At 42.8% G+C, this 22,326-nt stretch overlaps 1 protein-coding gene across 16 annotated transcripts in view; it reads right to left on the minus strand.

Annotated features, from left to right (window-relative positions):
- Positions 1-21,533, minus strand: part of RBFOX1 (RNA binding fox-1 homolog 1) — an 840,672-nt gene extending 819,139 nt beyond the window's left edge. For 2 of the 16 annotated variants that reach the window (XM_054180671.1, XM_054180655.1), the window contains exon 1: positions 21,426-21,452. In XM_054180671.1, coding sequence (XP_054036646.1) covers positions 21,426-21,428 — 3 coding nt within the window. In that variant the 5' untranslated portion in view covers positions 21,429-21,452. Of the gene's footprint in view, positions 1-10,060; positions 10,203-21,425 lie in introns of those variants that run through there. The other 14 variants (XM_054180665.1, XM_054180642.1, XM_054180664.1 and 11 more) reach the window with 11 other exon arrangements.
- Positions 21,534-22,326: the final 793 nt, after the last annotated feature.

Raw genomic sequence — 22,326 nt, forward strand, 5'->3', positions numbered from 1 at the left:
AAGGATAGGCAAGAGAAATTAACTTCTCCTCACCAGAATTCAAAGAAAATTTGGGCTTGAAACGCACCCTGTTGCTAGCTACAGGGAGCAAGAAATCTCCCATGTCATGCTCTGCAATCCACAGAGCACTGTGGATATTCCAGCTGCCGCACTCTGCTCCTTACTGCTACACACACAGTGAGCAACAAAACTCGTTTAAGAGTTCACTAAATGTTGAGGGAGTTAATTCCACAATAGAGAAGAAATAAGGACAACAGGAGTACTGCAAATCATCTAGCTGCAGAGGTAGAATTGCCAACAAACACAATTTTGGATAAAAACGGTGCAGAAGTCTCCTCACAATGGACAAGTGGCTAGTTGGAAGTGCTTTGGCATAATGAGAATATAAAATGAAAATCTTCTTGATGCATTACAATACCTGCATTGGAGTAATTCTCTTGAGTTTCTATTTTTAAACCATGAGAGTGTGTTAATGAAACTTTCCAAGGCAACTTCAACTATAGACAGGTGAAGCAAATTGCTGCTAACACCTTCACAGCTTCACCCAGAAAGGAGTAATAAATGGGTATCAGGACCAGAGGGAGGAAAACTGATTACTCCAATTTAGGATTATATTCAGTTTGTAGGAATATAATTTACACAGTACAAGATAAACCTAACTATTTTAGAAGCCCAACATCCAGAACCTAAAGAGCTGGTTACAAAATCTCAAATTATTTCCTCTGCAACACAAAATGAATATCACAACTGAGGAAAGACTGATTTGTTTCCTTTTTCCTGTTAACTGTCCCCTAAAGATATTCTTGTCTTTTTTTTTTTCCCCCCTTCCTTTCTGGGTCCAACATATCGAATCTTGTTTCAAATCCTAGAGGTTACTCTCAAAGGGAAGAAGCAGATATTTTGAATATCCAGCTCATCTCATGGGGTGCTCACACTACCATCTGCAGCTTACTAAATGCAAATCTGACCATCCTGAGCACCACGTGTGGAACATGCAAACCAGACTATCGCTTGCTGCCAGACCCTGAGGACGCCCTGGCTCATTCCCAATTCAGCAACCTATCTGCTCAGCAATGCAAAGCACTGCTCCTCACTAATATACATTTCAGTTCTAGGTCAGTTTGCTGACTTTCAAAGCTTTACATAACGGAGCTCAATTCACCCCTCCTGCCATGAGTTGGACCCCCATACACACCCCAGATAAACCTCACTGCAGTGGTTGGTCTGCTTGCTGGCTAAACCATGTCCCAGGAAAGCTTATGCAAAACTCAACCTTCACAGAAGTAGCTGTCAGAAAAAAACTTAACCAACTCTCCTGCTACAGCTGAAGGTAACCATGCTACTTTGTCAACAGCTGAAGGTAACCATGCTATTTTGTTCAGCCTTACCTAGTAATTTGTAAAACCAGGAAATAATATCTACAGATGAAACAAAACAGATTGTATTTCTGCTTTTCACCACAGGAACAGAATCCAGTCCCATCCTGCAGTCATGAGGTCCAGATCTCTGCCCACTTAACCTGTTTTAATTATTCATTGAGTCATAGGATGGTTTGGATTGGAAGAGACCTTAAAGATCATCTACTTCCAACCCCTCTGCCATGGGCAGGGACACCTTCCACCAGGTTGCTCAAGGCCTCATCCAACCTGACCATGCACACCTCCCAGGAGGGGGCATCCACAGCCTCCCCAGGCAACTTGTTCCAGTGTCTCCCCACCCTGTCAAGAATTTCTTCCTAGTTCAGCAAGTTACTCTCACTATTAGTGTCTCCTTATACATTCGACAGATCAATGCATTTCTTCTGATTTCTGGGACAGTTACAACCCTGATGAGACATATTCTGTGTAAGAAAGCCATATAATCTTCTCCATAACTACTATACCATAGATCAAAATGACGTTACTGAAATATTCAAAAGCCTCTCCTCTCTCACTCTTCTTTCAGAGCTATTAAATCATTCTCATACCAACAGCAGCTAAAAATAATTCTGTATTTTTCAGACAGGTAGAACATACCAACATGCTTAGCAATTTAGGTGAAGTTACCCCTTCCTCAGAAAGACTTTACACTTAAGCAGCTGAGCAGCTCCTGCAGCCTCAGTGGATATTCTGTTTGTTACTGACCCAACCAACTCCCACTGCTGAACCACAGGCAGCCAGGCCTCTGAACAGAGTACCACTCAACAATGTCTCCAGGGAATTATTGAAGTTGAAAGCCACAGACTTTCTGTGCTGTTCTGACATCAGGTTTACAGCCCCAGCTCCAGACTTGTTTCCAACTTACTAGACAACATCACTGCCCATGCAGCACTCTTACATCATTGAACATGTTTTTCTATTATAGAGAATCCCTCCATGGGCACAGATTTCCTGTACACATTAGCCTTACAAACACAACACTCATCTGGGAAATCAAGACTTCCCTCTCTCTCTCTTTTGTTAATAAAAAAAACCAACAAAGGACTGAGTCACAAACATCAATTTAAAGCAAGAGAAATTTAGTGGAGCCACTGAAAAACATAACATACAAGGCTTAAAATATTTAACACTGTCTAAACCCTGAAAAATCAGTAGTTGCCAACAGCTATGTGAGAACTCCTTTACTTCTCACTACAATAGCTTTAGAGAAAACAATAAATGTCATGTGCTGCCCACTTTTTTTTCTTTCTTAATCAGTAGCTGCTTACAGACATCTCTGAAGGTGTTTAAGTATTTAAATCTCACATTAAAAACACTGCCAGCTTCAAAATGAAAATGCTGGCTAGAGCAAAGTATTACAGGGCTGGAACTTCAGATTGTAACACAAGAGCGGGGTTTTGCATTTCTTTCCTTCCTCATCAGTGTGGGAGAGAGGAGGGCTTGCAAGAGCAGCTCTGATAACCCAGGACAGTCTGATTCCCCCATCACCACCAAACTCCTAAAGCTCAGTACTTCCTTCCCATTAATGGGAAGGAATGTAACGGGAAGTAGTTCCTTTCCATTAAGTAACTTCTTAATGGATGAGAACAGCTACAGCAAGGAAAGTAACAAAAATGTGGGTCTTACTAAGACATGGTGCAGCCAGAGCCCATGGTCAGGAGCCCCCTGTGAGGAGCGGCCAAGGCTGTCCCATGCCAGTTGCTTTCAGCTGCCCCAACTAAGGACACAGCCCAGCTCCTCAGCCAGGCTGCAGGTGCCTCTGGGAGATGTTAATGGCAAGAGAAAATGCCACACAGCTGTGAGGAAAAAGTGTCAGGGCCGGCCCTGCAGCAGTGTGGAGAGCAGGAGGAGGGGCAAACATTTCCCAACCAGCCCCTGGGCAGTCCATAGTAGTACAGGGGAAGAGTGTGAGGAGAAAGAAGCTGCAGAGAGCTGCTCTGGGCTGACCACAGCCCCCACTGCTGTATCACCCTCGGGAAAGGAGGACCTCATGACTAAACCATGGCACCAAGTGCCACATCCAATCCCTTCTTGAACACCTCCAGGGATGGAGACTCCACCACCTTCCTGGGCAGCCCATTCCAATGGTGAATGACTCTCTCAGTGAAGAACTTTCTCCTCACCTTCAGCTTAAACTTCCCCTGGCACAGCTTGAGACTGTGTCCCCTTGTTCTGGTGCTGGTTGCTAGAGAGAAGAGACCAGCCCCTTCCTGGCTACAACCACCTTTCAGGTAGTTGTAGAGAGCAATGAGGTCACCCCTGAGCCTCCTCTTCTCCAGGCTAAACAATCCCAGTTCCTTCAGCCTCTCTTCTTAGGGCTTGTGCTCGAGGCCTCTCCCCAGCCTCGCTGCCCTTCGCTGAAGGGCACTTCGTTGAAGTGTCTCAATGCCCTTCTTAAACTGAGGGGCTCAGAACTGGACACAGGACTCAAGGTGTGGCCTAACCAGTACAGGGGCACAATGACTTCCCTGCTCCTGCTGGCCACACTCTGCCTGATGCAGGCCAGGATGCCATTGGCCTTCTTGACCACCTGGGCACACTGCTGGCTCATGAGAAACTCATACAAAGATTCTATAATCCATAGCTTGTCACATTTTCATCCTCCATTTCTGAAGATCCTACAGAAGGGTTGCTACTATCAGGAAACTAGAAGTATGACATCTGTGAATGTTTCCTGTGGAGTCACCAGTTTTATCTTGCTATGACACATCACCTCTACAATACCTCATTTTACTCCCTTAAGGAGCATCACATCTTTCATTTCTTTCAGGAAGAAAAATGTATACTGAGACACATTCTTTCTTTGGGTTATTTCAGTCTGCTCTCCAATTACCTCATTAGATGACTATTTCTCAGTAAGTTTCTCATCCACTGTCATCAAAGCACCTGCCAGCCACTGTCCTGGCTTTCTGACATTCTGCCCAGCAAGCATGCTGGTGAACACAGCCAAAGAGACACTTTGCTGTTGGGGAAGTTTTTCCTGCTACTTTTACAGGAAAACTCTTAAGATGTATTTCAGCATTCCACTAGTAGACCCTGCCTATGTGCTTGTGTCAACAAACAGTCTACTTAAAATTCTATTTCTAGAAACGTTTTCAATGGGTTTGGAGAAAGTCTCAAAACAAATTGCAAGAAAGCAAATTTAAATGTATTTGAGAGCATGCATTAGGCACCACCCTTGCTCTTTCAAGGGTGCAGAAAATACATCAACAAATTTCTTTCTACAGCGTGTCAGAGAATTTAGGAAGCTTCCACAGTCAACATTTTAAAAGGTGATGCCATTAGATCTATTACATACTGCAGTAACTTTTTGGTGCTATAGTTGACCATATCCATTCAGACTTGGGTACAGTTCCAACAAGTTTCGAATATTTGGTAGTTCATTTTAGAGTTTAGAATTACACAAAGTCCTAAGGTTTGAAGAATGAAAGTGTACAACTAATGTAACAGCTGCCATTTCTCTGGAAATTCCAAGGCTTAAGACCATTTGTAAACTGCAGCCACCAACTGTATCTGTTCAGACAGTGGGGGTCCTGCAGCACGTGTCTGTGTAACATCTATCATGATCTAGAGCAGTACCTTCTTACCAGACCAAACTACAACACAGTCAGAGCATTGGTCAACATGGGCAAGAATATGGACATTAAATCAAACTAATCTTTGACATCTGCAGTCTTTATGAACTAAGAACTTAACTGGAACAGGAAGAACTGGCAGAAGGTTTATGCATCATTTTTGGAGGAGGTTTCCCATTAATCCCTTCCACAAATTACAAATGCTCACACAGAGGAAGATGTCAATTCTTATCTAACCAAAGTCTTAGCACCAAAACCAATAAAGTTTCACGAAATCTATAAATGAAGTCTGAAAACTTTTAAGATCACTGTTAATAGATAACTGATCAAAAATCAAGCTTGGATCCAAAAAAAAAGTCAAAAAATCTAGCTTGGATCCAAGCTAGAGGAGGGTAGATTTAGATTAAATGTTAGGAAGAAGTTCTTCTCCATAAGGATAGTGAGACACTGGAACAGGTTGGCCAGGGAAGTGGTGGAAGCCTCATCCCTGGATGTTTTTAAGGCCAAGCAGGTGGCTTGGAACTAGATGGCCCTTGAGGTCCCTTCCAACCCTGACAATTTTGTGATTCTGTGAAAAATTATTAGGGAAGTGGAACATCTTCCTTATGAGGAGACACTGTGGGAGCTGGGCCTCTTTAGCTTGGAGAAGAGGAGACTCAAGGGTGACCTCATTGATGTTGATAAAGATGTCAAGAATGAGTGCCAAGAAGATGGAGCCAGCCTCTGCTCGGTGATGCCCAACGACAGCACAAGAGGCAATGGTGGAAGCTGAGGCGTAGGAAGTTCCATGGAAACATGAGGAAGAATTTTTTCACTGTGAGGGTGACAGAACACTGGAACAGGCTGCCCAGGGCAGGTGTGGAGTCTCCATCTCTGGAGATATTCAAGATTCCTCTGGATGTGTTCCTGTGTGATCTGGTATAGGTGATCCTGCTCTGGCAGGGGGGTTGGACTGGATGAGCTTTCAAGGGCCCTTCCAGCCCCTAGCATTCTGTGAAAGTTAATTTCAAGATTTATTGCATTACTTCCTCACTCTCTTGAGATCAAGATCACATTTTCAAACACATATGAAATAGACAAAAAGACGAACTGAGGCATTCATCTGCTCTCAGCTCACGTGTGTTAATGTACAAACTGAATGGGTGAGCTCTGCAGGCCATGTGGAAATGCTCACATTTGGTATTTTGATCCATATGTCTATATTGTCACAGGAAAACCTGCTCCCTTAGTTTAACCATTTGTAAAGCCAACATCTGAAGAAACAAAACTTCTCTGTGCAGCAGTTGTAGCAGCAGCCTTTTTAGGCTGACCACAGATTTCAGTGAAGCACAGTCTTTTAGAAGTATGGTAAAGAAGAAGGAGAGTACATCCAGTTTCACCAAGAACCTGGTTTTCAGGCACCCAAGGTGCAGTAGCACTGCCAGCTACACCAGGAAACCAATACATTTATATTTTGCAGGTTTTCAAGAGGCATACCCAGGAGGCTGGTAGTAAGAGTCAGCTACAAAAAAGCGCTTACACTGACATGGAAGAAAATCTCTCTAACCACACACGATATGCTTCTTATTTTTTTATTATTCAGTGATGGAAAAATACTCTTTGCTTTTTATTTTCACTACAACAAAAGACAATAAATAATTCCCAAACATTATACTTGCAGACCCTCCACATTATCCCTTTCCTTTTTCTTCCCTACCATAAAAAGAATAGAGAACTGTAATTTTCTAATTTCTTCCATTCAGCTCCAGGCAAGGAAGCCAAACCTTGAATTAAATGGCATTAGTGTATCATGGAAAAAGTTGCTTAGAACTACTTTAAGCACGATATTTACCAGGATTGGGGGGTGGGGATGGGGCTGTCAGCATCTCCACAAAGAGCATTAAGGGCAAATACAATAAAACCACTCTTTGAAAATAAAATAGCTTTATTTCCTGAACTACAACCTCAGCAACGCTCTGTGGTTTGTTTTCTTTTACTCAAGTGTCTAATCTGTTCTCCCTGACTTGATTCTCATTTGCATGATCTGAAAATCACACGAACCGTCTGAGATGAGAAGAATTAGGGGTAACTCACAGTGAATAGGTCTTGCATGTAAAACAAACTCTTTCAGATGACAGAGCTTGAAAAGAAGGTTGAAGAAAGAGAAAGCAAAATAAATTTCTGCTTAGAAATGTAATTACAAAGCCCGAAGTGACAGCAGTGGTATTTTATGACTGTGGATTTACAAAATAAGAACACACCAGGCCAAAACATACATTACCTCCCCAATAGAAGCTGAAGTAAATGGCCTTTTATCTTCAGACAGGATTCTTACCACTTCTTCCACCTTGCATACCAAGAACTAAATGCTTCAGGTAACTGAAACTGGAAGTCATGTGTTTACCCCTCAGGTGTTTGTGGATACTTGGTCAGAATTACCAGCTTGAGACTGAAGTATTTAGGTTCTATGTTAGGAGAAACAGAGGTATCTTCTTTGGAGTGAAGAATATCCTTCCACAAAGAGGCACTACTGACCAACAGAGGAAGAAAACCAAACTCAAGGACTTCAATGGGAGTTGGAATAGCATCTCTGTGTTACCAGCATGCTAGGATCTCAGGCAAGGGTTCAGTTTGGATTACTTGTCAGTAGGCTGCAAACTTCCTTCACATGGGCTACAGGTTCCATCTGTTCATCCATACCTTATAAAAGCACCATCTGGCCACAGTCCTAAAGTGCAGCTTGGCGCCTTTCCATGATGTTTAAATCACTGCTTTAAAACCTGAGGTCAGCTTAACACTGTGAGTACTCCAGAATATGAATTCTAACTTTTTTCCCCATTACATGGCATCATTTTCTATAGACAGAGAAGGGACAGGCTTCTCTACAACCTTACAATGGCACTGACTTTTAAAATGCAAGGAGGACAAGAAACAGGTCATCTGGTTTTGACCACCATGTATGATCAGTGACAAAATGATTTCTAAATGAGAGGAACAGATCTGATTAAACAGATCAGAGTTCAAACATGCTCACTAGATATACAAAGCAGCACTTTCAAAATGCCCCAGAATATATGAAAGAACTCGATAAAAAGGAAGTTCTACAAAGGACAAATAAAGTTCAGTTAGAAACTAAGGTGCCACAGCATCAATAATACATCAACATTTAGCAAAGCATTTAACATTCTGTTCTTTAAGCAGTCTGATGAGCAGTTATGCACAGTGAAATTTTATAGGTACATGGATGTTGTGCCAGCCCAAGTCTTGAAAACAGGAAAACAAAAAACAACACCCTTTTCAGTAAGATACTTGAATTTAACAGATCTGCATTAAGATGGTGGCACAACACTGATTACTTCCTCCCATATTATTTAATTCAAGGACAATTATTGGCTAAGACAAAAGGGCTATATGACAAGAACATACTGACATCTGCTGGCATTCCATAAACGCGTTTCTCTGAAGATTAGGATTTAATGCCCTCAGCATTTTCTCCCTATCTAATGGGGCTAACATAACAAATAAACATTGCATTTGACTGTTGCTAATTAAAATAGTGTTCTGCACTTGCAAATGTTAAAGATGTGTATGACATTCTGCAGCTCATCAGCCTACACGAATATACTTCTCTTCCATGTTTGATTTCTAAAGTACCCCAGGAAATTATTTTTGCCTAATCTGTATAAAAATGCTTAGGGATAGGGCTGACAATTTACACTGAAATAATTATTCCCCTAATTTCTTGGCCAACAAAAAGACAAGCATCTCCCATTTTCTATCCAAAGCATGTTACTCTATCTGCCACTCAGGCAAGGCTCAGAATGGTACATCTTGTTTCACAGCAATGGTTAGCAAATTAAAAGAAACCATTTCATTTGTATCAGCAGCACAGCAAAGGGATACATGTACAGATAACACAATAATCCTCTAGCAAGACAAGGACTGAAAGTGGTACCTAAATATGCTGAAGAAGATCCATTATCTCTCATCACTCAGCAGTCAGCACAGGTACTTTGATAACCAGAACACAGGCCACAAGGCTGAACAGCTTTCAACTCCACAGCATGCAAAAGTCAGAAATTCTAATCGATGCCCGGAGTTCCTGAAGCAGCTCTAACTTGGCTTCACTGTGAATGCAGCATCTTCAGGCACTTCTAAATTTATTATATGAAAAGCATGCAATATATTCACTTAATGCTTGCTGTCGGACTCACAGCTCAACATTTCCTCCCTCATGTGTGCTGTAACACAAAGTTATGGTGGATAATTTAAACACAAAAGAGAAGGAATTCAAAGTTACAGGTCACAGAGTCAGCAATTCAAGCGTGTTGCACATAGTGAGGCATAAATTTAGCATGGGAAACAATGACACAAAATACTAAATATGAACAATTGCAAAGCTGTGCTTACTGGAAATCATAAATAAGGAAGATATTTATATTAATATTTCTTAATATTTCTGCATTTCCAAATCAACTGTCAGCTGCAAGGGTCAGTTCCTATCTATCAGCTCATTACCTTTAAGCACTTTATAGATGTGAAAGGATAAAAGAAAACACCAAATTCACCTTTGTCATTCATTATTTGTGTGTGGTTTTGTGTGCATTTTGCCCACTTGTACATTTTTCTGCAGGCACTGACCAGCAGCTGTATTTCTTAGACTAGACATATGAGAAGTGATGGTAGTTTTTAAACAGGAAAAGATAAACATTTGCAAGGAAGAGAGCTGTGTAACTGAAAACCTTACAGCCCATCACAAAGCTAGATAAACACGTGCTTCTGACTTGGGGGAGGAGAAGCAGAACCAGCTTGTCTGGCTCACAGTTGTAGGTCTCTGCCATGAAGCAATGGTTCATGCAACCTTCCACTCAGAGGAAGAAGGCAGGCATCAACCTCTTCATCAAAACAGTATCCAGCACGGTAAAATCACTCACTCATAGCTTCCCCACAGCTTGCCAGGGAACAGAGCTGACTACCACTAACACACAGAAAAGCCCAGCTACAGAGCTGCAAGCATATATGCACCACACAGCATCAGCACAAGAGGAAGCAATCCATGAGAAACTCGAAAAGAACCCAACTACTCACATACTCCTTAGCAGACATCAGCCAGCTCACACATTCTGCTTTCAGAAGAAACACACAGGTCTTCCCATGACATCAGTTGTGCTTCTCTTGTTGCCAGTCTGTCCATCTTTCATAGGTGTGTTTGCTTCCACAGTGTTAAGATGAGGCACTTCTTACTCCTTCAGCACCATGCCAGGAAGGACCACACATACTGAAGTGGCAAGCTGCAATAGTACTGTGTTATTACATTCATTTGGAATTCCTTTTTGATTTCCCCATTTCAGATAGTTTTATTAAATTATTGTAACTTCTTATATATTAAATATCAGCAGAGCAAATTCAGTAAAAAAAAAATTTAAAAAAAGAAAAGAAAAAGAAAGAGAAGTCTGTTATTACCCTAAAATCCTCCTACTCTTTAAAATGTGATTCCAGGTTCATAAAACCCAGGGAATACAACAGCCAGCCTTTCAGCAGAGTGAGAGGTAAAGCACAACCCAAAGCGATTCCCACAGCTAGTCTTTGACTATGGGATCACTGTTTTCCCCCAGTCAATCCAGCACATGCTACTGCCACAGTCACTGCACAAATACCAGGTCTGAGACACTGGAGGAGGGGGGAAAAAAAACAAGACCAGCTCCCCTCTTAGCAAGTCAGAGGACTTCAAGCGCTGTGACCCTCAGTGCTTCAGGCTCCACTATGAGCTGCTCTGATGTGTATTGGCATAACTAACGAGGGAAGTAACGAGAGGAGCCCAAGATACAAGATAAAAGACACCACTAGCATTCCACTTTCCTGTTATGATCAATATTATTTCCTATTGATTTAAATGTCTGTAGCTCTTTAGTCTTACTTTGGAGAGCTTCAAAGAAGGCGAAGCTTGAGATAAAATTGTCTCATTTTAAACAGCAGTACGAGGTGTTAGTGCAAGCAACATGGAACACGTTGGCTAAGGATGTGCTTCTTAAGAGAGAACAGTACCCAGACCTACTAAAGTGACAGGTGCAGTGCTTGAATTAAACACATTTACAGCACTAAGGAGCCTATTTACCGCTTAAAATCTACCTCAACTAAAAGAGCACTCCTTCATAAGCAAAGCGTAACTCTCTCATAGCAAGGTACAGGTCCTCAATAGCTTGATTTTGACAAAAGAAAGTCCAAAATAAGACAAAAGGAAGAGTTTACCACCGAGGTCAATTACTCTGAGTTTCTGCTGTACTTGCATGTATCCCTTCCTTGTGAACAGTATGACCATGTACCACAATAATTCCTAAGAGTCTTTCTGAGGACAAAAGCAATCATTATTTCACTCTAGTTTGTATTTTAATCAGTTTCAGAGCAACTTGCTATTCTCACTTCAGAAAACATAAATAAATAACTAAATCTACATACAAAATTAGTGCCTGACCTTTTTGCTTCCCTGCCTGATCACTGACAAAATATGTAATGGATTCAGCAGGGGAATCTGTATTGTAAAATTTACTATCCAATAGAATATACTTACCTTGGAAATTTGGATTCACATTTAAGTCTAAAACTGTAACAGTGCAATGTGGAAAGAGAAAAAAAGTCTATGTTATTTTAAGATCACAGGAAATTTCCTCATTCAGCTTTATTTTGCCTGCTTGCAAAGCTTCAATATAGAGAAGCGTTACATTGGCTGTCAGAAACATTTATTAAGAATTGCATCTTTTATAAGACATGTTTCTAAAGTAACTTAATATTAAGAATTAGTCATTCCCCATTACTATAATTTTATTCCACAAGACAAAGCTCACAACCAAACACCAGCACACCAAAATGTCAGGCATACTGTGGCAATCAGACATCACCTGCACAGCAGTTCATGACATACAGCCTGACAAGATCATCAGAATTTTAACTCCTGTGGTCACTGCTACAGAACAAATGTGCAGTTCAAGCCCAGTTCATAGTTCTGACTGGAATGAAGCATTCCAGTGGTAGCTGCATTACCATTAACAGTTGAAGGATTTGATTTTTATCTTTATTATTGGTACTACTGTTTATCACAGGAAATGACTGAAGAGCAGGCAAGAGACAAGAGTACTCTGCAACATTCCTCCAAAAGCTGAATGATCTCAAGTAAGCCTGAAATACAACCCTGCAGACCTCCTACCACTGCTGCCTGCTGTTTTCCAGGCAGCATATTGCAAACTTCAGCTTCTGGCATCAGCCACACAGCCCAGAGATACCAGACATGTTGAGGAGGAGACAGCAACCATTTGGTACCACAGCTAACACGTTAGTACACTTTGGCGTGCATGCCTGTGTATTTGTGCATGAGCATGACTATAACTGCAACACGTGATGTTACTAACATATGGGGTGGACAACTAGATGATCTTTAAGGTCCCTTCCAACCCAAGCCATTCAATGATTCTATACCAGCTACACTCAGTAGCCATGTCCCTTCTCCAAGAAGGATCTTTGTCATGTATGTGGGACGGCCAGTTCAGTGAGCCTTCATCCTTTATTCCCCACTGTAAAAGTCTCAACAAAATTTGGAAAAAAACACAAAACAACAAGTTTGTCAAAGTCAAGCAACTGGGTACAGTGTGTAACTCAGTTATTTGCTGGTACAGGCCTTCCCCTGAAATTTCTGTCACAGGCAAACTGAGAAAATAAACAATGAAAACAACCAGCAGCAAAACATGCTCCAAGTCTTCTGAATCCTTGTGTTCTCAGAACAACACCCCTTCACACTGAGGTGTTCTTCCAATCCCTCATGCAAACCTTCCCTTTCTGCCTTCCTCGCTAAACAGCAGTTTTAGCAGAACCAGACAGCTGCAACACTAGCAAAAATAAAATTGTTAATTGCTGCTTTTACCTCAGCAGTTCCAGAACCAGCAGAGAACAACAAACAGGAAAATCAAGACTGGCAAAGGGCCAGAAACAGGAAACACACAAACTATAGTGGCTATCATGAGACATCTGCAAAATTGATGTTTTTGCAAATTTTTCTTTTCAAAGTGGAAATAACTCTATTAGATACAAATGGAGACCATAATACATGGATAATGCAACACCAGTGCTCTTTTTAGACAAAGGGGGAAACCCTTTAACTGGCCAGGAAAGCCTTAATTTCTTTTGATTGCGGTAAGCAAAACCAGCATGCATCTGCAGTGGCTGCATAACTGAACTCAGCCTGAGAGCTCTTAGCTTAAGAACTCAACATTGAAAAGCACAAAAACAAAGATTATCTGACCTTCAAAGAAACTAGAACACTACTGTGGACTCCTGTCACGAAGATGGACACCTCTTATTATAACAAGAGATTTTTATGACTCACTTTATGTCTAATTATTTAACTAGTGGGTTTTATTTTACTGTATGCTTTTATTATCTTGTCCTTTATCCCCTATTATTGCTAAGTTACATGCTTTGTATAAAATTGACATGGAAATTGTGTCTTCTTAAATTTGATCAGTTCAATTGTTTGTGCTTGAAAACTGGTTTAAATTATTTCTTTTCATTAAAGGCAGGTTTTCTATCTACCACTCAGAGATAGTACCATGACCTCATCACCTTTTTATCTGCCTCCAAGAGACCCTCCAGTCCTGCAGAGCTCTTTATACTGCAATACCACGAGTTTATTGTGATACATATTTGGACACACTAGCCCAAAAAAGAACTTTCATATTTAGTCCCCACACAGATGGGCTTTTACCTAATGAGATTTCAAGCAACACTCTAGCCCTTTTTAAATTCTACTCAGGTTCTACCACACGTGCACAACTTAAGAAAGGTTGTTCCTGGCTACAATGAAACAGAAGTTTGAGTTGATTCAAAGGCAAAAATACAACCACCTAAACTGAAACATGGGACACAGGAAAACCTCTGGCTAACCCTACTGAAAATAAGACAAGTCACAAGTAAGCCACCAAAACTTGATTACCTATTTTGCTGCTGTGAAATGGCAATTGCTGAAAACAAAAGTCTGCTCAAAGGGATTGAAGGTGGCAAACTACTTGAGTGCATCACTCTGCACATTTGAACTGTTATATCCCAACAAGTACTGATTAATCAGGTGATTTATTTGCTATGAGACTCCCCAGAATGAGAATGAAAGATCATATCAGCATCAAAGTCCATCAATTGAAAGGCATTTTACAGTAGGAGGAGTAAAAGATGGCTTCATTATCAAAGAACATGTGATTTTAGAAGGCAGCTTATACATTGTGCATTAAATGATCTATTTGTGTATTGCATCCCAGATTGCTCTCCCCATTAGACTACTAGGCAAGTCCCTAACCTGCTCTATCTGACAATGGGGCTCCAAGGCTGATTTTTCCCACTTCATAATCAGTTACAGTCAGAGACTCTGCACTCAATCAAAATAAAAGCAACGCTGTGAAACACAAACAACAGAACAAAAATGTAAATCAAAACCTCATGGGTAGATATCAGGGATTGGAAAACAACAACAATGAAGTAATCTGGTTTTAACTCAAGCACACTGACAATGAAGCGAGTGTGCAAAACGTGCAGTACGGACAATTTTGGTATTTGGCAAGAGTTCAATACTCATAATTACCAGGGGAAACCCAATCGCTCTCCTGTGGAGGCAGCTGCAGACTAACACATTATCACGATGGCAACAGAGAAGAGGTCATCATGAAGTGAAGGAGCCATTTGGAGAGTGTCCTAAATTACGGAGTGGGAAAAGGGGATCTAATATCACGGAAAGATCAGGAGGATATCTAGATCCATTAATCTTCCTGCTGGGTACCTCCATGTGGCTCAATTCAAACTGCACTCTGGGACTTCCTTAGCATTTATATTGTTGCAGAGTTAAAATGGATATCGCCATGTGGTAGATGACATTTTTAGGTAGCTCATCTTCAACGGTGGAGGAAAAGACGTTTAAGTAACCACTCACATACACAGTGGACTGTCTGTAGTGTAGTGAGATGATTTATTTTCAAAAATCCTAGACCTTTACTGTAGAGCTTCAATGTTAGAGAAGACAAAATTTCATCAAGTTATTTCCTGTGAAACTGATCAGAGACAACCGCCCTTTAGCATGTCTTGAAAATGATGTTTCAAGTTCTTTTCCAACCAAAGAAGCAAGACTGTAAGCTCTGTGATCAAGGACTGCATAGACTACGCTACATCTCAGGGCTAAATCTTACATAGTTACATGCATATGAAGACAGGATTTATTCTAAAACCAGTGCTTGATACTATAGTCTCGATTTCCACGTAGAGACTGCTTACAGAATCTTCATTTACTATCAAATTAATTTGTTCAACAAAATATCTGCATGCTATTGCATAAGCCTGATATTGCATAAGCCTTAATGTAGGAGAAGCAGCTAATTGTGAAGAAAGCAGCTGTTTCTGCCAGGGCAGACAAATGTATCAATATTGGCTCTGACAAAGACTATCAAGCCTTCTTCCTGGATTAGTGCTATTCCACATCATGTGATTTCTCTCCCTCCAAACTATCAAATGTCAATGCTCTGCAGAACACCCTGAAAAAAAATACAAATCAGACATCTGAGACCTATTTAAGAGAACAACAAATTTAAAAGATAAAAGCAGAAATGCAGGAACTGGCTGTCCAGGGGAACAGTTGTGCCTCTTCATCAGCCAAAGGGCTCGTGTGAATGACAACTGTATTGCATCTATGAAATGGACAGACATATCCAAGTTAGGTTTCATCAAAACAGAAAGACAATTTCCCAATGTTTTGTTTTGAAATCCAGGGCTCTGGAGCTGTCTAAGGTTCTCAAAAACTTAACACTCATGTTGCTCCTGAAATAAACTCCACAACAGAGCGTCAGGTTTTGCAAGACAGTAGTGTCACATATGCATATGTTTTCTCATCTGTAAGCCACAGGTATTTGGAAAATAAAAAAAAAACCAAACAAACCATAAAACACCCAAAAGACAGACTGCAAACCAACCTAGGATCAAGGAAACCAACTGCAGCTGCCCTGGGCTTTCCCACAAGGGCAGCACATACAAATTTACTACTGCTTCATCTCTTGTGATGATGATGGTGATTTCAACACAACACAACTTTTGTCCTGTTATTTTGAACACACCTGTCCAATACAATTGCATTTCCTTCCACCTGCATACAGGTGTTGTTCCACCTCTACAACTCCTTCAACTATTCAGAATACTTGACTCTGAAGCAGTAGCACTTCCTCATTTAAACCTCCTCCTAAATATCCTATTCACATTTTCATATACTCATACCTTTGAAACAGTACAACTCTAGAGAGTAAACTTTCTACATGAGGTCTGGGCTCCTGAATTGCTTCAGAAAAAAAAAGTATGTATTTTCAGGCTAACTTCTTATTTGTTCCGATCATACAGTATTTGCTCAGATCTACTACAGAACCTGAACTCAGAGGCAATAAAATCCATAGAAAACCTCTGGATGCAGCACTCAGAAGAACAAGATCCTATGAGTGTCCTCACCAAGAAATGAATAATAGCATGTATTCATATTTTATTACATTCTCAAAAAATCCAATGGAAAAGTGCTTACTAAATGTCCAAAAGTAAAGCAAAAGTCTGAATCACAACTAGCATTGTGACAGGCTCAAGAGCAGTGAACTACAAACCACAGCAGAAGGCTGAGATTCACTAATTCTAGCTCTCACTACCGTTTGTTTAATGATGACAAGCTTAAAAAACAGCAATTGCTTGAAACATTCTAGGCCAGTAACTCCGTTTTTTGGAGTCATAACCTCTTCTTTCTGTACCCTAAACTCTCATGCTAAGGGGTTGCAGACTGGAGGGTTGAAACTGAGTGTGTTGCAAACTGTGATTTTCTGTGTTTTCACAGTGTTTGTAATGCTGGTCAAAGAGCCTGTCGGGCCCTGCAGTCATCATTATGCCATTTATCTTCAAAGTGATTCAGCTTTGCATGTTTGCCCTTTAACACAATCCAAGGCTCCCAGCTCAGCCTGCTGTAACCACATTCCCTTACGCCTTTCCATCTGAAGCACAGGCAATTATTTTAATGGATATGAGCTTGTTCGGTCACTTTTGCAAATCTCCCTGACTGACTGCAGCCACTCCCCTGCTGACAGAGACTCCCAGTTTGTGGCACAGTGTTTCCCACTCCAGGCAGTTATCTAAATTTTAGGGCACTGAATTGCACAGGTAAGAACTACAACATCTGTCAATCTAGAGCTGTGCATTTACCTTGTTCTTTTCAGGGGCTTAGCTGCCGTAACATCTTGCTGTTAGGATTTTAGAAAGTTGCAAAATGTTTGGGGGTTTTTAATTGGGCTTTGAGAAAACTGTCACAGAGCTTTAGATTTGTGCACATATCTTATGGCAGAGACACTTCAAACAGCTTCCAAATTTCTGACAGATACACATTTGCAGAAGAGAAGACCAAAGAGTCACCCCGTAAAGAGCCAAGTAGTTAATATCTCACAACACACCAAAGAAACTATCTTCAATTTCTGAGTACTCATTAAAAACTTCACTTATTTTTACCTCTGGACAGGTTCCTGGCAAAGTATAGAATCTGGAGTACCAAACCAGAGACATTAAACTACACCTACTTGGCAAAAATATTATTTCAAAGTATGACAAACCTATTTTTGACATCGAATGTTGTTTGATATCCAAGTGTAATCCATACTGTGAGTCAAACACAACTGCTTCTTTTGTTCCTCAGAATGCTGCACCTGCTTCAGTTGTGCTGTTACATACCACCATAAACCCCAGCAGGGATCCCAAGGTAGGGTTTCCTTTCAGTTTGCACTCACTTTTCAGTGCATCAACTTAAAAGACCCAGATAAAATTATCATATTTGCAGAAAGTTGTAATTTCTGGCATATGGAACTTTAGCAAAATAATCCTGTTATGAAGGGAAAGTATAATAAATACTGACAGAGAGCATCATAAGCAGTTTCCTGTTTAATCATAAAAGCATACATTCATAACAGGGAATAAAAACTACTGTCTACTAGTACTACATAATGAATACACAACAAAGTTTGAGAGACAGCATTACACTTTCAAGAGGGAGAATTTGCCCTGAAAGATAATTATGGGCACTGAAAGATGCAATTCTTTAATTAAAAGAACTAAACTACTCATAAAAAAAAGTGCAGAAAGTTAAAACCTACGAGCAACAAATTGAAAAAATATAATTAAAAAAAAAACCCTTGTCACTAATGACTTGGGGAAGGATCCTCAGAGATAGGAGCTGTCTGCTCCCAGATTCTCAGAGTACAAACTCTGCACAATCAAGTCAACAGAAGTTCTGCTGCAGATGTAAAGGAGTTCACAACCAAGACCATAAATAGTCAAGGCCAACATTCTTTCTGCTCTCTTAAACCCTGTCCATTCCTAACTCTTCAGTTTTATTCACACACTGCATGTACAAAGGTGCATGAGACAGTAGCATCCCCGGTCTCCCACATGGAACGGGAAGCAGTCCCAAGATCCACAAAATCATACAAGTTCCAACAGATGCACAAGATAAGCAGTGAAAAAGAAAACATTTTTCAGGTACTATATTTTTCTCAAACTGCAGTACTCTATTTCAATCTTAATTACAGAAGATTCATCTTTTTCAGACTAACAAACCTTTCAGACAGCTGCGTACTCAACACAGCCATGCCTTCCATTGCAGTAAATAATCCTTCTCAGGGATTCACTAGGAATTCTCTCTTTACAGTACACAATGTTTATGATTAGATTTAAAGAGCAGATAATGCCATTTTAAAGCTACAGCATGATAAAGCAGTGATGGTGAATTAAGTAACTCAGCCCCTGGTCTCTTGTGTCCTCTATTTCCAACTAACTCAACTTTCCCCAGTGCAAAGTGAACACTGCACAGCTCTTTTGGCCTTAAACAAAGCTTACCTGTCTGCACAAAGTGAGACCGAAGTGATACTATTTCCATTATAGCCCACCTAAACACTAAGCAAAACCCTGGTAAAGCCAGCATGTACGTAGAGCTGGCAAACAAGCAGTAGGTCCCCCAGAAAGTAATAAAGAAAAACAAACAAAAAAAAACCACTAGAACAGAGATTGACTGAATACTCCAAAGGGAGAGACAGTTGGAAAGGAATGAGATAAGATTCTTTAAAAAATAATTCAATAAGAGCATGTACTAAGAAGAAGAAAAAAAAGGAGATGATGGAAAATACAGCAAAAGCAGAAAGAAAAGTAAGAGGACAGTGGGAATAGAAACAGCACACAAACATCCATCGGAGGTGACACAGGTAAGAGTCGATCCTGCCCTGAGCAGAAAGATTGACTACATGAGTGGCTGTGTCCCCTTTGGCCTCACTATTCCATGTTTAACTTCAAAGGGGCTTTGTGCAGGACTGCAGCTCGGGAAGCAAGAAGAAAGTTCAAAACCCACCAGTACTGGCAGCCAGGGCCTAAGGACAGAACATTCTTCCTGCTTTGCAGCAAGTTAGCGGTGCCCCTTGGTCAGGGATTACATAGGCACACTGTGCAGGCATCAACATTCACAATGCTGGAAGCTGGACCTTGTCATCTTGCATGTGCATTCACATCCTACACTAGAAATGTAACACATTATGCATCTGAGAATTAAGAAGCCTGCTCTCTTCCTCGACACTTGACTCCTGCCAGTATTTCTGTCATTTAAGGATACTCTTTCATGAAAGCCAGAAAAGTGTCCTCATCATGTCAAGGACACTGACTACTTCAGTTACAAGAACTATAAAATTCATCAACACACTGTGAATTGTGTTCATTATGTCTGTCAGCTGTATTACTGATACTCAGACGAGCACTAATAGAAAAAAGAAACAGTCTTGACACTATAAACATCAGCTCCATGTCAGGAAATGCCAAATCCTTTGTCTAATGTATTTACCAGGAATCAAAATTGTGAATGAAACTTGGGTAGCCAAGCCCTTAAAGCCTGCACAAAATAGATAGTAAATCTGGACTACAATCAAAAACATGACCTAAAAATAGTTTCCCAAAAATTCAGAAACTCAAAATCATTCAAGAAAACAAAAAACAAGTTACCATCACCATAGTTTGTGCTGTCCTGAATTACTACCACACTCCTGCTAATTGGAGCATGTGATACCAAATACTTACCTAAGAACTGAATCACCTACAGAGATAGACACTGACGATTTGCACACACACACACACATCACCCTCTCCAAATGTATTTCTCAGGCACTTGTGGCTATGTGATCTCTAAAAAAATAATTTGATTATGAGGACTAACTCCAGTTTAGACTGTATTACATTCACTGTCATCAGTCTCCACCACGGTGACAAAATCTTGCTCCTACTTTTGCAGCCCATGCATTCAATTGATTTCCCACTTGTAAATGACAAATGAAACCATACAGCATCTTTCCTCTGTTAAGTATCATCAAGTCTGGGTGAGAAGTGAAGGGACTTGATATTCGTGGGACACCATCATCAGCATCCACTCTATTTTATGATCCAAATCATCTTGAATAAGCTGCATTTTATTTATACTAAAAAAAGTAGCCTTCACCAGACTACTTCAGAATCTAACACACTATGCCACATTTGCAATTCAGAGCGCAGATAAACAAAAGCTGCAGATTTAGACAAGATCTTTCACACATCGCTGATGTGAATCACTCCAGAGTCAAACTTCAGACCACATTTGTCTCACCATCTGCTCGAACCACGTTGAGTTGGCAGCACAATGTCCAACAAGCAGATTACACATTTTGGAAAGGCAGCATGCATGCTACTCTCACGCTGCACACCCATGCTCTGCTGAACAGCAGCTCCAGCTGGAGCTGCCTATACATTTTAAATGTATACAGCGCTGCTCCACCTGTACTGAACACATATGTAGGCAATCCTGATCCTATTTTACCCTGACAGAAGCGTACAGCAGAAAATGATGAATCGCCTATAGAACAAGTGAATATTGATGACAGGCAAGTGGCTTCCCAGCAGCTAAATATCTGTGCCCTATTAATCAGTAACTCATCTGAAACCAGACTTCCCATTTTTCTTGCTCTTCCTTGTGTTTTGTGAGCGCTTTCGCCGTGGCACCTTCCACACCGCCCGGCATGAGCGAAGCGAAGCAAAGCAAAGCAAGTGCGCTGCACTTTGCCCAGCCCCACCGCACCGGGATGGGCGCTTCCGCCCCGCTGCCCTGTCCCCGGCCATCCCCAGCTGCCACCGCGGACCCTGATGCCCGAGAATCCCCGTCCGCGAAACCCTCCACCCGGGCCCCCTCGGAAACTTTCCGGCCGCGCTGCCCGGCGCCTGCAGGAGCGTCTTCTTACCAGAGGGAGGCCGGGCAGGGCGGAGCAGGGCCGGTCGCAGCCCCGGCCGCGCACCTGCCGAGATGCCCCGTGCCGAGTGGCCCCGCTGCCCCCCGACACCCCCGGCCAAAACTCACCATAAAGAGGCGAGCGGAGGCGAAAGGTCTCGGGGCTTCTCCCGCCCGGAGCGAGCGGCCCCGCTGGGCAAGTAGCAGCGGGACGCGGCTCCCCTGCCGCCGCCGCAGCCCCTTCCCCGCGGGCAGCGCCGCCGCCCTCACCGCCGCATGCCGCGCCCCCCGCCGCCACCCGGCTCCCCCCGGGCTCGCCGCGAACCGGCAGCGGGGCGCCCGGCCCGCCTGCGAGCTCCGCGGGCAGCGGCGAGACCCCGGGGGCCGTCCCCGCCGCGGCGAGGGGGCGTGGGGGGGAGGGGGGGAGGAGGAGGTGGAGAGGGCGAGGGGGCGGCTTCTCCCACTCGGCTCCGCCGCGGCCGGTGGCAGCTCCGCACCGGCCGGACAGGAGACCTTCCCGGGGGCGGCGGCGCTGCCGCTCTCCAGCCGGCGCGGAAAGTGGCTCCGGAGCGGGCAGGCAGGCGGAGGTGACCTTCAAGCCCGGCGGGGCGGGCTGGGGTGGGGGGAGAGCAGCGGGGGGGCCGTTGCGCCTCGGGAGGCGGCAGCAGCAGGCGCACGGGAGCGGAGGCGGGCGGCAGAATGCAGCGGGGCGGCGGCGTGGAGCCCCCGGCGAGGCGGGGCGGGGGAGCGGAGCGGGTCTCCCCGGCGGCGGGAGGCAACGCCCGCGACACCGATTGGCGGTCGCACGGCGGCGCCCGGCTCCCCGTGGTGCTCTGAGGCCGGCGGTCCCCCGCCCGGGCTCGCTTCGCAGCACCGAGCGCACTCGGCGGGCAGCGGAGGGGGCCCGCGGCTGGGTGCTGCACCGGGACGGAACCCACCCCACAGACCAGCGGCGCTGGCACAACTTTCTGTGCTCGGTGGCCTCTGAGGGTTGTCCCGGGGAGCGATGTGCTGTCCCGGCAGGACGGGC

This window comes from Dryobates pubescens, chromosome 4 (assembly GCF_014839835.1).
Source record: "Dryobates pubescens isolate bDryPub1 chromosome 4, bDryPub1.pri, whole genome shotgun sequence".
Lineage (NCBI taxonomy): Eukaryota > Metazoa > Chordata > Aves > Piciformes > Picidae > Dryobates > Dryobates pubescens.